General features: G+C 34.1%; 1 protein-coding gene across 4 annotated transcripts in view; it reads right to left on the bottom strand.

Moving 5' to 3' along the window:
* LOC130654504 (SCO-spondin-like) overlaps positions 1 to 16,156 on the bottom strand; it is a 51,515-nt gene continuing 35,359 nt past the window's right edge. For all 4 annotated transcript variants that reach the window (XM_057457099.1, XM_057457098.1, XM_057457100.1 and 1 more), the window contains 18 exons: positions 14,868 to 15,059; positions 14,590 to 14,781; positions 7,638 to 7,832; positions 7,366 to 7,554; positions 6,808 to 6,999; positions 6,536 to 6,721; positions 6,144 to 6,332; positions 3,624 to 3,818; positions 3,352 to 3,540; positions 2,770 to 2,961; positions 2,498 to 2,683; positions 2,177 to 2,368; positions 1,652 to 1,843; positions 1,056 to 1,247; positions 782 to 925; positions 400 to 713; positions 203 to 313; positions 1 to 124 (listed from right to left, as the gene is read on the bottom strand). In XM_057457099.1, the coding sequence (XP_057313082.1) occupies positions 107 to 124; positions 203 to 313; positions 400 to 713; positions 782 to 925; positions 1,056 to 1,247; positions 1,652 to 1,843; positions 2,177 to 2,368; positions 2,498 to 2,683; positions 2,770 to 2,961; positions 3,352 to 3,540; positions 3,624 to 3,818; positions 6,144 to 6,332; positions 6,536 to 6,721; positions 6,808 to 6,999; positions 7,366 to 7,554; positions 7,638 to 7,832; positions 14,590 to 14,781; positions 14,868 to 15,059 (3,260 nt within the window). In that variant the 3' untranslated portion in view covers positions 1 to 106. The remainder of the gene's footprint in view (positions 125 to 202; positions 314 to 399; positions 714 to 781; positions 926 to 1,055; positions 1,248 to 1,651; positions 1,844 to 2,176; positions 2,369 to 2,497; positions 2,684 to 2,769; positions 2,962 to 3,351; positions 3,541 to 3,623; positions 3,819 to 6,143; positions 6,333 to 6,535; positions 6,722 to 6,807; positions 7,000 to 7,365; positions 7,555 to 7,637; positions 7,833 to 14,589; positions 14,782 to 14,867; positions 15,060 to 16,156) is intronic.

Below are 16,156 nucleotides of genomic sequence, written 5' to 3'. Positions count from 1 at the left end.
TTAATACAAAACTAATAAAAATATTTAACAAATTAAAACATATAATTCGAATGTTTCAAGTTTCCAATTAACATTATTTACGCAATGATGGCGGGAATGTATAACATTAGGAACCAACGGTCATCTAAATAAAAATTGGAATCGGTAGAGGGAAATATTAAAGTGTATATGAATATGGCAAATAGGAAAATTAACATGCTACCTCCCCACTTTCGATTAACGCATCAACTTCCGGACAAGAAACATCGTAAAATGACACGTCATCAATTGCTCGATCAGCAACATAATCAACTCTCCTTCCATAAAAACGAATCTAATTAAAAAAATAATTTTTTTGAATGTCTGGACATAATAATAAAGACAGTGGTCGCTATTGAGACAAAAATAAGATAGCCGAACCTCGTAATCCATCGAAGTGGCAGTGATATTTACATCTTGTTGATACCAGATATTATCCGGAAGAAACTCTGTTCTTTTCAGAAGATCCCATTCTGTTCCATTTGAACTGACTTGAATTACGCGAAACTCACCTGGATTAATAGGGAATAGAGTACTATTTCCATACATGTGAAGCCAAAATCGCATGCATCTGAAACCACTGAATGCTGGAAATTTACCAATGGAAGCAAAGTCATCATTGGCAGGGTATCTTACTTCAGTAACAGGATGAAAACCCGAAGCTTCAAAGTACAGATAATATCCCGAAGAATTTCCTGTAATATATAATGCTTGATGCGTGAGCAGGCACTGGCATGTTATAAAAATTCCAGCAAAAACATACCGTATGTGTGGTCATTGTATGGACCAGTGTCGCGAGTGTTAGTTCTACCAGTATGTAATGACCATCTGTTTATTGGACCATCAATTGTGAAATTGCACATTGTCTTCATATTCGGGGAAGATTCAAACGAACAATCATATGGATCTATAACATGTTAGTAAACCATGAGGTTTTTTGTTTTTTGGAAATGTTTTTAAATACCCAAAAGAGAAAAAGCTTTTTATCCTAATTAAATTAAAAAAAAGGTTGAGAGCACAACAAGTGTGAGGCTAACCGGGACAGCGCGCTTCGAAACAATCCATTGTCTCTATCTCTTCTAATCCATTCGTACCATCTGTTAAATTGCATAGCAGACCACCATACATGGGGTCAGGATTATTACACGTACGATTTCTAGACTTAGTACCATTTCCGCATGTCAAACTGCACGCCGTATAACCAGACCAAGTACTCCAGTTTCCATGAACTAAGAAAACATTAAAAAAGACTCGAATGTAAACAGCACTTTGTAAATACGTTCTCGCTTATCCGTAACCTTACACATCGAACATTTTTTTGCTTAAAGTAAGATGCTCCTATGCAGCATGATAAATAAGTTTTTAATTATCAACTGAAACAAAGTGAAGAAAAAAAATTCGGAACTTAGAAACACAAAAACATTGGAGTATATCTGATAGGTTCCAAGTTAATTCTTTTTATAAGGCCTCACTTCACCAAATAGAATTTACGCCAGCTACAGGCTAATTAAAGCTCTTATATTTGCGATTCAGTTTAAAGGGCATCCCACAATAGTATTTATCCATATTAAAGCATAATCAACTTTTTCAAATTACATTATTAGGAAACCAATAAAGTAAAATTATTATTAACCTGGACATGAGTGGTTGTTGCATGAATTCACAATCATTTCAATCCCAGTTTGCTCAACACCATAGGAGTTCGTGCAATTATTACCGCCGTAATTAGGTGGTGGATTCTTACATTCTCGAAATGCCGTTATATAGCCACCACCGCAAGTTGCATTACATGTTGAGTTATACCAATCGGTCCATGCGCCATGAACTAAAAGGAGTACGAAAGTATGACAATATGGGACAAAAATTTCAGCAAATATGAAAAAAACGGACTGGATTTGTTGCTTATGATTTATTAGGGTTATTCTAGCAACTCTAAAAAGAATAACAAACAGAAGAGAAAAAAAGTGAAAGTTCAGACTAAAACTGTTTAATTATGGTTTTTAAAACAAGTCTTATTTTTCCCCCGCGTGTTCAACCTGAAACAATTTTTATATTTCCAGCACGTTATGTAGTCAAACATTTACTTAAGGTTCGTTGTTCAGATAAAACTGTTCTTGCGAAAAGAAAAAAGTGTATGGTCAAAAAATGTTTCGTTTACTTGGGCACATAACAAGGTTGCATTGCGTTGAATTATATTCAACCAGACCACGTGTTGTATTCATCATCACGCACTCATCGCCACCAAATTGTGGAGGGGGGTCAGTGCAGGTTCGATTTCTTTCTTTGGTTCCAATACCACACGTAACTGAACAATCGCTATATGAGGACCACTCTGTCCAATTTCCATGAACTAAAAATGTTAACGATACAATGTCTGCATAATCCACATGACTCCGTATAATTTAACATCAATAAAAACTAAAAGAGCTTAAAAGAAAACAACTACATTTATGCTCTAAATTTTTTAAAAATTACTTACTTGGACAATTGTGTGTATTACAGTCCAGTGTTTCGGTATCATACGTTGTGTTGTCGCCACCCACACAATCTATGCCAGACCCGGCTTTAGGAGGGTTGTTACAAAACCGTTCCCTTGTATACGTACCATTACCACATGACTTTGAACACATTGTTGCACTAGACCACTCACTCCAACTTCCGTTTACTATAATTTATTTAAAAATTATTTATTTATTTATTGTTATGAATGTTTATTTTGTCTAAGCAGCAGATAAAACTACTTTATTTTACCTGGACATACTTCATCTTGACATGACATAAATTTCGTTTCAAACAGTCCCATACTACCATTTGTAAGCGTGCAGGGATATCCTCCATAAGCTGGAGCCGGATTGTCACACGATCTGTTTTTATTCTTTGTGCCATTACCGCACGTAACCGAACATGGCGAATATTCCCTCCAGTTTCCCCAAGTGCCATTCACTAGAACATAGAAAGTTGTCATTCGATTTTTAAGTTATTGGTACCGGCAGGAAACCAAAGCGTTTAGTCTTGATTAACTAGCTCTGATATTCCTTTCTTGACTAGCTCTGATATTCCTTTCTTGACTAGCTCTGATATTCCTTTCTTGACCACCTTACAAGTACGCACCATGACAATTAAAAATACACGTTGCTTGCAATTTTCTTGTTTTTAGTAGAAAATAGACAGAAAACCTATTACAATATTTTGGTAAAATAATTTGCCTGTATCATACTTTTTGTCAAATTATTTTGCTTTTATTTAAATTTTCAATAATGAAGGTAATTCTGTTAGGATAACATAGAAATCGATTATTTAATAAAATCAAATATAAAAACATGGAACATGTACCTGGACAAGGATTTGTGTTACATGCCAGTGTTTTATTCTGAAACAGAGCGGGTCCTTCTGGACCTTCACATGCAATTCCACCACCTCTCGGGGTCGGGCTGTTACAATATCGCTCTTGCGTTACAGTACCATTGCCACAAGATTTTGAACATTCTGTCACATTTACGTAATCACTCCAATCACCAGGTACTAAAAAATGAAAGTTACAAAAATATCTCATGCAGCATGAACAGTAGGCAGAGCATGCATGGAATAATGTAAATATTACTTACCTATACATTCAACAATTTGACATACTTCTGTAACATTCTCCATTAACAACATTGTCGTGTTGGTACTGTCTAAACATTTCAAACCATTAAAGGCTGGAGCTGGATTATTGCAAGTTCGATTACGGGAGTATGTGCCTTTGTCGCATGTTGCAGAACAAACTCTATAACTGCTCCATTCACTCCATCCGCCATGTACTAGAAACAGAAACAAATATGTTACATTATTGAAATTATTCCTTGGTTGCGTACGTGACTTGAGGATTTTATTAAATACTGACTCATTATTTCTTTGCATTAAATTTAGTCAAGGTAAGACTTTTACACTCTCTAGAGTCAAACTGGTAAATGCTTACGTCAACATCCAATACGAAAGACTGAGCTAGGTCTTTACGTCCTGCGTTTTAAAAGGTAGCCCATGTTAAACTTTTTGTTTCTTTGTTGTTTGCTTAAAGGAAGAACCATAGTCATAAGAATAAGAATAGTCTGGTAAGAAACAATGATCTATTGTTCTCGTGTCTTTATGGGCGAGATATACTGGCGCTCAAACCTATTCTTGCTTGGTATTTCGGTTATTTGTTGCAATTATCACTATGCCTGGCGAAAATTGTGCTATATTTGGATGCCATACATCACGGAGAAACAAAGACCTCAGTATTTTTAAAGTTCCACAACCAAATAGTGATGTAAACAAGAAATGGGGGAAGGAACTTATTAGCATTATTACGAAAGATAGGGTCATTGATGATCAGCTGAAAAAACGCATCGAAACATTTAAATTATATATATGTGAACGTCATTTTTCTCCAGAATAAATCTGGGTTTATTCAACTCGCAAAAGCTCGAAAGAAGGAGAGCTACCTCATCTCAATCTTCCACAAAAAAGTATTGGTCAAACCACTTCAAAAGCTCCTCGATCCAGCACTTCAACTTAAAAACGGGAAGATTTTAATATTATTCAAGATCTTTCACCGCCTCCCTCTCCAACCACTATATATAGAAACTTCTTTGACTTCAGTCCACGAATTTCAAAACTGTTATTGAGCAGCTGTTGGCATATTGACATTCAAGACACACTAGTTATTGTTACTTGTACTTCATCTGGTAATATCAACCCAAAGTATGAAATATTCATTGATCAATCTCTCTCATTTTCATTGAGATTGATAGAAGTTGATAAATGATTATGTCCAACTGACACCTTTCTCTTTAATGAAAGTTAGTCGTGCCGCTAAAGTCCTTAGTGAAACTGTTGGTAGTGTTTTGAATCAATTCACCTGAAGCAGCTGGTACAGCACAATTTTGTCTCATGATGGATTAATTTTTTGATTGTTTGAACGTAAAGAACACTGTTAAACATGAGTTGAAAAGAAAGCCATTTTGAAAGCCTTATGAGTCTGTTGATGATGTATGTTTTGCATGGTTGGATGATTTCCTTTCCTATTTTACATCATGGAAAGAATCTATTGAAGAACGTGACGGAAACTTTACAAAAAATGCAAAATCAAATATGTTTATTTCTTGGCAGACACACGAAGGACTAAAAATTACAGTCAATTCAATCAAAGTTGTTAAATTCCTTTTAGACCATGGTGTACCATATATTCTTTCAGAAAGATTTTGCCAGGATGACTTAGAAAACTATTTTGGTAGACAACGTGCAATTGGATCTCGTCGCGACAATCCTTCTGTAAGAGATGTTGGGTATAATGATAATATCATCAAAGCTCAATTTTCCATAAGACCTATTGCTGGAAATGTTCAGGGGACAAGCAGTAAATTTAACATCATTGATGACACTCCATTACCGAAAAGAAGGAAGACTCAGTAAACCCAAAAGTTCCGGACATGAACTTAAACTACCACAACGGCTATTTTTATAGCCAAAAATTTTAAAAAACATTTTTTGGTTTCTCTTATTTCATTTTTATTATGGAATTAGGCAGATTAAACCATAATACTACTCAAGGGTAAGTTTGTTTGTTCTTACAATTTTTTTTTTCTACAAAGTTTAGTGTTGGTAGAATTTCATAATATTTACTATTTGAAGCTGCAAAAAATTACTATATAGCAGCAGCTTTTTTTTACTTGGTAAGCTAAGCCGAATAATGATTTTTATTAAGTGTGTGGCTATAAAAATAGCCGTTATGGCAGCTTTTAAAGTTCATGCCTGGAACTAAGTCAATCAGTGTCCCATGTCTGTGCTGCTGCTTAATTTCTTTATTTCAGTTCTTTTGGATCCACAGTATAACAAACACTATTAAAGTTTGACAAAATAGAACAGTTTTTCAAGATTTTAAAAATGTGATATTTTGGAAAATTAGAAAGTCTGATGGGTTTTAAGTTAATTCTTTGTATAAGGTCTCACGTCATCAAATAAAAATTACGCTAGCAAAAGGCTAATTAAAGCTCTTATATTCGCGGGTCTGATTATGGGACAATAGTATTTATCTATATTAAAGCATAATTAATCCCTTTCTAATTACAAAATTAAGAAACCAATAAAGTAAAATTATTATCAACCTGGACATGAATGGGTGTTACATGGACCCACAATAGTTTCAGTACGAGCTTCAACACCATTGGAATTCGTACAATTATTACCGCCGTATTGAGGTAGTGGGTTTTTACATTCTCGAGAGGCCGTTATATAGCCGCCATCACAAGTTGCATTACATGTTGAGTTATCCCAAGTAGTCCATGCGCCATGAACTAAAAAGAGTACGAAGGTATGAAAATATGAGACAAAATTTTTAACAAATATGAAGGAAACGGACTGGATTTTGCTAAGACTTATCAGAGTTATTCTCACAACTCTGAAAAAAATAAGAAAATAATTTAACATCAATAAAAACTAAAACAGTTTATAAGAAAGCCACTACATTTATTCTCTAAATTTTTTAAAAATTACTTACTTGGACAGTTGTGTGTATTACAGTCCAGTGTTTCGGTATCATAAGTTGCGTTGTCGCCACCCACACAATCAGAGCCAGACCCGGCTTTAGGAGGGTTGTTACAAAACCGTTCCCTTGTATACGTACCATTATCACATGATTTTGAACACATTGTTGCATTAGACCACTCACTCCAACTTCCGTTTACTATAATTTATTTAAAAATTATTTATTTATTTATTGTTATGAATGTTTATTTTGTCTAAGCAGCAGATAGAACTACTTTATTTTACCTTGACATTCTTTATCTTGACATGACATAAATTTCGTTTCAAACAGTCCTATACTACCATTTGTAAGCGTGCAGGGATATCCTCCATGAGCTGGAGCCGGATTGTCACACGATCTGTTTTTATTCTTTGTGCCATTACCGCACGTAACCGAACATGGCGAATATTCCGTCCAGTTTCCCCAAGTGCCATTCACTAGAACAAAGAAAGTTGTCATTCGATTTTTAAGTTATTGATACCGCCATGAAACTATAGCGTTTAGTCTTGATTAACTAGCTCTGATATTCCTTTCTTGACTAGCTCTGATATTCCTTTCTTGACCACCTTACAAGTACGCACCATGACAATTAAAAATAAACGTTGCTTGCAATTTTCTTGTTTTTAGTAGAAAATAGACAGAAAACCTATTACAATATTTTGGTAAAATAATTTGCCTGTATCATACTTTTTGTCAAATTATTTTGCTTTTATTTAAATTTTCAATAATGAATGTAATTCTGTTAGGATAACATAGAAATCGATTATTTAATAAAATCAAATATAAAAACATGGAACATGTACCTGGACAAGGATTTGTGTTACATGCCAGTGTTTTATTCTGAAAAAGAGCGGGTCCTTCTAGACCTTCACATGCGATGCCACCACCTCTTGGGGGCGGGTTGTTACAATAGCGCTCTTGCGTTACTGTACCAGCGCCACAAGATTTTGAACATTCTGTCACATTTACGTAATCACTCCAATCACCAGGTACTAAAAAATGAAAGTTACAAAAATATCTCATGCAGCATGAACAGTAAGCAGAGCATGCATGGAATAATGCAAATATTACTTACCTATACATTCAACAATTTGACATACTTCTGTAACATTCTCCATTAACAACATTGTCGTGTTGGTACTGTCTAAACATTTCGAACCATTAAAGGCTGGAGCTGGATTATTGCAAGTTCGATTACGGGAGTATGTGCCTTTGTCGCATGTTGCAGAACAAACTCTATAACTGCTCCATTCACTCCATCCGCCATGTACTAGAAACAGAAACAAATATGTTACATTATTGAAATTATTCCTTGGGTGCGTACGTGACTTGAGGATTTTATTAAATACTGACTCATTATTTCTTTGCATTAAATTTAGTCAAGGTAAGACTTTTACACTCTCTAGAGTCAAACTGGTAAATGCTTACGTCAACATCCAATACGAAAGACTGAGCTAGGTCTTTACGTCCTGCGTTTTAAAAGGTAGCCCATGTTAAACTTATTGTTTCTTTGTTGTTTGCTTAAAGGAAGAACCATAGTCATAAGAATAAGAATAGTCTGGTAAGAAACAATGATCTATTGTTCTCGTGTCTTTATGGGCGAGATATACTGGCGCTCAAACCTATTCTTGCTTGGTATTTCGGTTATTTGTTGCAATTATCACTATGCCTGGCGAAAATTGTGCTATATTTGGATGCCATACATCACGGAGAAACAAAGACCTCAGTATTTTTAAAGTTCCACAACCAAATAGTGATGTAAACAAGAAATGGGGGAAGGAACTTATTAGCATTATTACGAAAGATAGGGTCATTGATGATCAGCTGAAAAAACGCATTGAAACATTTAAATTATATATATGTGAACGTTATTTTTCTCCAGAATAAATCTGGGTTTATTCAACTCGCAAAAGCTCGAAAGAAGGAGAGCTACCTCATCTCAATCTTCCACAAAAAAGTATTGGTCAAACCACTTCAAAAGCTCCTCGATCCAGCACTTCAACTTAAAAACGGGAAGATTTTAATATTATTCAAGATCTTTCACCGCCTCCCTCTCCAACCACTATATATAGAAACTTCTTTGACTTCAGTCCACGAATTTCAAAACTGTTATTGAGCAGCTGTTGGCATATTGACATTCAAGACACACTAGTTATTGTTACTTGTACTTCATCTGGCCATATCATCCCAAAGTATGAAATATTCATTGATCAATCTCTCTCGTTTTCATTGAGAATATTTGGATGAATGTTACCTAGCGATCATGAATTGTACACCTCCTATAAAAAGTCTTTTTATAACATCATCCTTTCAAATTTTATAGCAGAACTTAATGGTTATAAATTATGTGTTGGTATTGCTGTACCAGATTGTGCTAATAGCAGGGAATTATCCTTTCAAAAGCATGTTATTCCCAAAAAGTTTGATTATTTGACATTTCAACAAAAATCATTCAAGTCAAATCTTCACCAAGATCAATATTATCGCTCAAATGTTTGCAGTATTTTAACTTTGCCTGTGAAACCTAATTCTTGTGCTAATTGTACAGCACATAATGTTAAATTTAAATCATCTACAGCCCAGAAAGAAACCAAAATGCTTGAACCAGCAAAATTAAAAGCACCTATCAAATTCACCTCTCCTGAACGCATAAAATTAACCATTCAAAGTCATCGGTTAGAGTGCAAACAACTAACAGCTCAATTAGTGGAAATAAAAACTGCGATTCAAGTTAATGGTGGCAATGTAAGTCGGGAGATAAGTTCTGATTTAGTTACCTTGTTCAGTGGTTGCGACAAAAAAGATGTACCACCGTTTATGAAATTATTTTGGGAAGAACAACAAAGGTATATTCAATCTTCTTCACCAACTAGTGTCAGGTACCATCCAATGATTATTAAATTTTGTCTAAACCTGGCTGCAAAATCTTCTTCTGCTTATTCGGATTTGAGATATGATCCTAAGACTGGTAGTGGTATGCTGGTTCTTCCAAGCCTGCGAACACTTCGTGATTACAGAAATTACATACGACCAACCAGGGGATTTAAAGCTGAAGTTATAAATGATATTGCCAAAAAAACTGCCACATTTTCAGATATTGAAAGATACACACTAATATTGTTTGATGAGATGAAAATTAAGGAAGATTTAGTATGGGACAAACATTCTGGCGAACTTATCGGTTTTGTTGATTTAGGTGACATTTATACAAACTTTGCCACTTTAAAAACCGTTAAAGAACTTGCCACACATGTACTTGTGTTTCTTGCTAAAAGTGTTGTCAATCCCTTTCGTCAGTATCGCAACATTTGCTACAACTGGGATTAGATCATATCAAATTATGCCTATATTCTGGAAAGCTGATCTTTATCTAGAGAGAATAAATTTGAAAGTTATAGGGGCTACAGCTGAAGGTGCCTCACCAAACAGACGCTTTTTTAGAATGCATAGATTTTTAGATGGTGACTCTGGCAAGGATATAGTTTATCGTGCTAAAAATATCCATACAAATGACAACTGTTACATCTTTTTTTTTTGCAGATGCTCCGCATCTTATAAAAACATCACGAAATTGTCTCTCAAATTCTGGTTCTGGTCGAGCTACACGTTATATGTGGAATAGTGGTTTGTATATTCTTTGGAGTCATGTTACACAACTCTATCATGAAGACCTAAAAAGTGGCTTAAAGTTAGTTCACAAGTTGACAAATGATCATGTCCAACTGACACCTTTCTCTGTAATGAAAGTTCGTCCTGCCGCTCAAGTCCTTAGTGAAACAATATTGTCTCATGATGGATAAATTTTTTGATTGTTTAAACGTAAAGAACACTGTTGAACATGAGTTGAAAAGAAAGCCATTTTTAAAGCCTTATGAGTCTGTTGATGATGTATGTTTTGCATGGTTGGATGATTTCCTTTCCTATTTTACAGCATGGAAAGAATCTATTGAAGAACGTGACGGAAACTTTACAAAAAATGCAAAATCAAATATGTTTATTTCTTGGCAGACACACGAAGGACTAAAAATTACAGTCAATTCAATCAAAGTTGTTAAATTCCTTTTAGAACATGGTGTACCATATATTCTTTCAGAAAGATTTTGCCAGGATGACTTAGAAAACTATTTTGGTAGACAACGTGCAATTGGATCTCGTCGCGACAATCCTTCTGTAAGAGATGTTGGGTATAATGATAATATCATCAAAGCTCAATTTTCCATAAGACCTATTGCTGGAAATGTTCAGGGGACAAGCAGTAAATTTAACATCATTGATGACACTCCATTACCGAAAAGAAAGAAGACCCAGTAAACCCAAAAGTTCCGGACATGAACTTAAACTATCACAATGGCTATTTTTATAGCCACAAATTTAAAAAAACATTATTTTTTGGTTTCTCTTATTCTGAAAGAGTAGAGATTGGCAGATTAAACCATAATACTACTCAAGGGTAAGTTTGTTTGTTTTTACAATTTTTTTTTCTACAAAGTTTAGTGTTGGTAGAATTTAATAATATTTACTATTTGAAGCTGCAAAAAATTACTATATAGCAGCAGCTTTTTTTTACTTGGTAAGCTAAGCCGAATAATGATTTTTATTATGTGTGTTGCTATAAAAATAGCCGTTATGGCAGTTTTTAAAGTTCATGCCTGGAACTAAGTCAATCAGTGTCCCATGTCGGTGCTGCAGCTTGATTTCTTTATTTCAGTTTTTAGTGATCTCTTTTTTGCAGCCTTCTTAGCAGCTTCACGTATATCTCTTGCATATGAAAAACTTCGAACTCTTGTAAACAACGTGAGCATATGTTCCAGAAGGTTTATACTGACTTCTTTGCTGACTTTTAGATCCACTGTATAACAAACACTATTAAAGTTTGACAAAATAGAACAGTTTTTCAACATATCTTCAACAAGATCATGACATTTTAAAGTTGTGCTGTGAAGTTTTCGATCGAAATATTTTTTCACATTCTCGAAAAACATCTTGAATTTGTTTATTCACTCTCCACAATCCACCTCTGTCCCGTATATTGATCAATGTCTGCGAATTGTCACAGTCAACTTTGCACGCCTGTAAAATTAAAATAGCTTGCTTGTTGTAATCAGTACACTTCTTTGAGAAACGGAATTTTGTGTGAAGCTTATGTACAATAAATCCAGCTATATATTGCAAACTTTTCAGCTCATTTTCAGTAATCGCCAAAACAGTATCAGGAAGAAACGCCATAACTTTATCGGTTCCTGAGAGATGAATTAAAATGTGATCAGCAACTTCAGTTAATAAAATGTTGCTTAAAGTCACATCTTCAAACTTTAAGGGTAGAAGATTATCCCCTAGTAAGCCATAAAAATGAGAATAAAAATCCTCAGCATCACCATGAAAACTGTCAATCAGGGGCTTTATTTTGTTCCAAAGTTCAACAGCTTCATCAGTTGATAATTTAAATTTACCCTCTTTAACATACATCTTGCTGATTCAGGTAAACATCTTTCACCAAAACATATCTCAGCATTTTTTCTCATCATTAATTTTAATGTTAATGGATGTAGCTTCTTCAGAATTTTTTCTTCTTTTGACAATTTTGGCACGGACTAACTTCCGTGCAGTATCGGAGGGTCGTCTGACACAACTTAAGGATAGGTCGCGCAAACAATGTCGGTGGTCGTTGCCTCTAGACTATCTTTTTTTCTTATGACTATGGAAAAACTAACGATTGATAACAAGTTGTGCTTAAAATGTTCATTTTAGTGTGAATATAAACTGTGTAAATTTTTTTATATTTTTGAGCTTGGTTTCTCGAGATATTCAAGTTCAAAGTAGTACTCCGGTTACCGCAATAACAGTGTCAATGAGCCCTTTCTGTTCGGTAAACTACTAGCTTGTGTGATGTAAACAACCGTAATCTTGATGAACAAAACGTGGGAATGCTAAACGGGAAAACTGTGTTTCCTGTTATTGTCTGAAAGTGATTTTATTCATCATTTTTAAAATAAATATCTTTCGAAGTTATCAATTGAAAAATATAAGTGTGTATATTCGAATTTACAAGTGCTTAAATTTGCTAGTTTCGAAAACAAAAGCTCAAATGATTATGCGCAATGAAGTATAGTGATTTTGTGAAAGCAAAACAAAACAAAAACAGTCTCAAAGTTTTTAGTTTTTTTACCTGTTTGCGCATGTCAAATTCTTGGAATTTTTTTTTCTAAGAGGATGTTTTACCTATTAAAATTTAGCATATCTTCTGCTACATCATCCACATCACTTAGTCAACCTAAAATAATTCCATGTTTATCATCAAACAACTTAATCCAGCCTAAAAATATAACCAATCAACTTACTTTCAAAGCAAAGCAAGATAATCTAGTAAAAAAGATAATGAAATCTTATATGTCTGCTCCTATAATACCAAAAGTAGGCAAGCCTAAACCAAATGGTAATAAAGAAAATAATTTAAAGCAAAGATGTCTTCAATTAAATATTGAATATGAAGAACCTAAAGTCAATGAAACAAGTATCGAAACAAACAAAAGACACCGTCGAGTAAATTATAGATGCCAAAAAGCTAAAACAGCCGTGCATAAGAAGACAAACTCCACTGTACAAAAAAAAACACCCATTGCACTGCATATTACTACACAGAATCAGGTACAGATTTTATCAACAAATGTACCAACCACACATTCATCATTAATAGGTAAAACATCCTCTTTGAAAAAAAAAATTCCAAGAATTTGACATGCGCAAACAGGTAAAAAACTAAAAACTTTGAGACTGTTTTTGTTTTGTTTTGCTTTCACAAAATCACTACACTTCATTGCACATAATCATTTGTATAGACCCTATATGTTAACTCACAAAATTTGACTGCACACCGACATGCAGATCCTACGTTATGTGGTCGGAAAAAATTAGCAAAAAATTAAGAGGCCTGAGACGAGAATACAAATGTCATTCTGGAAAAAAATCATGTTAATCAATTCACCTTTATAATATCTATGCATTGATAAAGTTTGAATGCACATTCCTTAAAGGTCTAAAATTACTCACGACAGAAGATGTCAAAAAATTTTTATTACTTAAATATGACATCATAATTTATGCAGCATAATTAAATTTGAAATTCTTTAAATGCGAATATCTTAAAAACGAAAAGAGCTTTTTAAAAAATTAAAAAAGAATTGTTAACCAACTTTTTAAGCTCTATTATATAAGCTTGACATCAATTTATACATCAGGTTCCCTTTAAGGTGATTGCAACCCTTTTTTAGCTTTTCAAATAAATGCATTATTTCCAGCGTGTTCTTTATTCGAATTTTCTTTAATATTTATTAAAAATATGGACCTTAAAACGTGCGAAAATAATCTAGATAGCAAAATCTTCCAGTTAAAAATTTATAAAAATAAAAATAAATGGCTTTCACGGGCTCCAACATTTTACAACCTCGTGATTTTTCATTTTGGTTGTAAAATTTTAATTGGGTTGAAAGGGATGCAAATATTTGTTTATTCATATTTTCCAAACAATATGCCTTTGTATATCATAAAAGATTCCAATGTAACATCGTCTCCTTCATAAAACGCAGTTGAAAAAAAATCTTATCATAACTGCATGTTTTACCCAACATGTCTAAAAAGGTTAAACAAAAAAGAAAATGCTATTCGAAGCTAAAAGTCGCGCAGCGCAGTACTATAAATAACGACGTAAAATTCTATGCCATGTCCTGTGTTTCTTGCTGTTAACGTTTCTCTCTAATAATTATTTCTCTTTATAATGTTACAAGATCGTAGCACTGGATTAGTTTTTCACTTAAAAGAAAAATTGTTGAGGCTGGATATTCTTGGTGAAAGGTAATAGTATTATAGCTATAAAACCATAACAGCATTGTTATTACAGAAACAAATATGGATACATGGTCTTAAAATAACTCTAACTAATTATGTGAAGTTTTTTCCCGATTTCAGAAGGGTTCTGCCACCTTAAGAATGGTAAAAAGGTAATCACAACCCTCTCTACTTTCCAAACTTACCTGGACATTCGACTATAAGGCATGGTACAATGCCTGTTTCATTTAGGGCAGTCATGTTATTTAGATTTACACACCAACTGTTTTCTCCAATAGGTGTAGGGTTGTCACACGTTCTGTTTCTTTGATATATTCCGTTACCACACGTTTGAGAGCAGCCGGTACTGTTAAACCAATCGCTCCAACCACCTTGACCTAAATAATTTTTTTTATTATGTATCAAATTTTAATACAACTATTTTTGTTTCATTAAATTATTTGATTCAGCTGTGGCAACTTACGAAAACATGGATCAGTGTTGCAGCGCTCTGTACTTGCTTCCTCTAATGCCATTGTTCCATCTAGACGCGTACACTTGTCACCACCAAATGATGGAGCTGGATTGACACATTCACGAAGTCGAATTCTTGTCCCATTATCGCACGATTTGGAACAAGCAGTCCAATTGGTCCACATAGTCCAGCTTCCATTAACTAAAAATTCAAATTGCATCAAATTAAAAGTGCTAGCTTACAAAGACTTCACCAAGGAAGAAAAAACATACTCAATCTTGCATACTTTTGATCAACTTAATCTTTTGTAAGTTTATAAAAGAAATTCAAATGATTGTTTACGTGAATAGGTTCGGATTTTTATGTTTATGGCTTGGTATATGGAAATCTGTACGATTTTATGGTCCACTTAATTCTAATAAGCCATTTCATCAGATAGAAATAAATGACGTCATCTCCTGTGTAAGTAACTAGGCAAAATGTGCGACCAGCATGGGATGAATTTTTGAAAGCTACGTCAATCAATTCATTTCGGAAGCAACATATTAATAACGTCGAAAGAATTTTAATATCTCCTAACGATGAATCAATAAAACACGTTCATTATTTTGGATCAACGTTTTCAGCTTCACATTTTAAGAAAAAATACAAATTTGTGTAAAAAATATGCTCGATTTTCAGGTTAAACTTATGCCCAAACTTTACAAAAGGTGTCATGCGGTTCTCAGGATAATCAATGGAATTTAGAATATTCCCTTAATATAGGGATCAAAGGCAATTGGGAGTAGTTTCGCGTAATGGCCAATATCTAAGGCTCTGAGAGGTATGGGATCAAAAAACTTGGAATCTACGCGATAAATATGAAAATTCAGTCTCATAACCATGCTGCTGAACAAAACAAAAATTATTAGAAAGGGAGTTAAAGTAACAAACAACAAGAAAACATGCATCTTTAACATCTTAGCTAAGGGAGAAATCAAATGGTCATAAATACAGAAATTCGCTGCGTCGAGAGCGTGCGGCATGTGATATAAAATTCATTATGTAATGCATACAAAGCATTCATGATACATAAAGACCCTTTTGCATTTAGGGTGCACATTTATTTATGAACATACGTAGCATAAAATGGATCGAATCACTCTTCTTGGCTTAGGTAAGAGTAATTTTTGAGAATGACGGCTGAATAAGATAAAGAAACGCGGCCATACTCGTCCCCCCGGCCTTGTTAGGTTTTTTCATTGTGACAGAACCTGACTCGCCATCAGAAGAAGTTCTAGAAACGAGGTTGGAAATGC

This window comes from Hydractinia symbiolongicarpus, chromosome 8 (genome assembly GCF_029227915.1).
Source record: "Hydractinia symbiolongicarpus strain clone_291-10 chromosome 8, HSymV2.1, whole genome shotgun sequence".
In the NCBI taxonomy this organism is placed as follows: Eukaryota; Metazoa; Cnidaria; class Hydrozoa; order Anthoathecata; family Hydractiniidae; genus Hydractinia; species Hydractinia symbiolongicarpus.
Note: the sequence above shows the minus strand (reverse complement) of the source record. Positions and strands in the feature narration are given on the sequence as shown.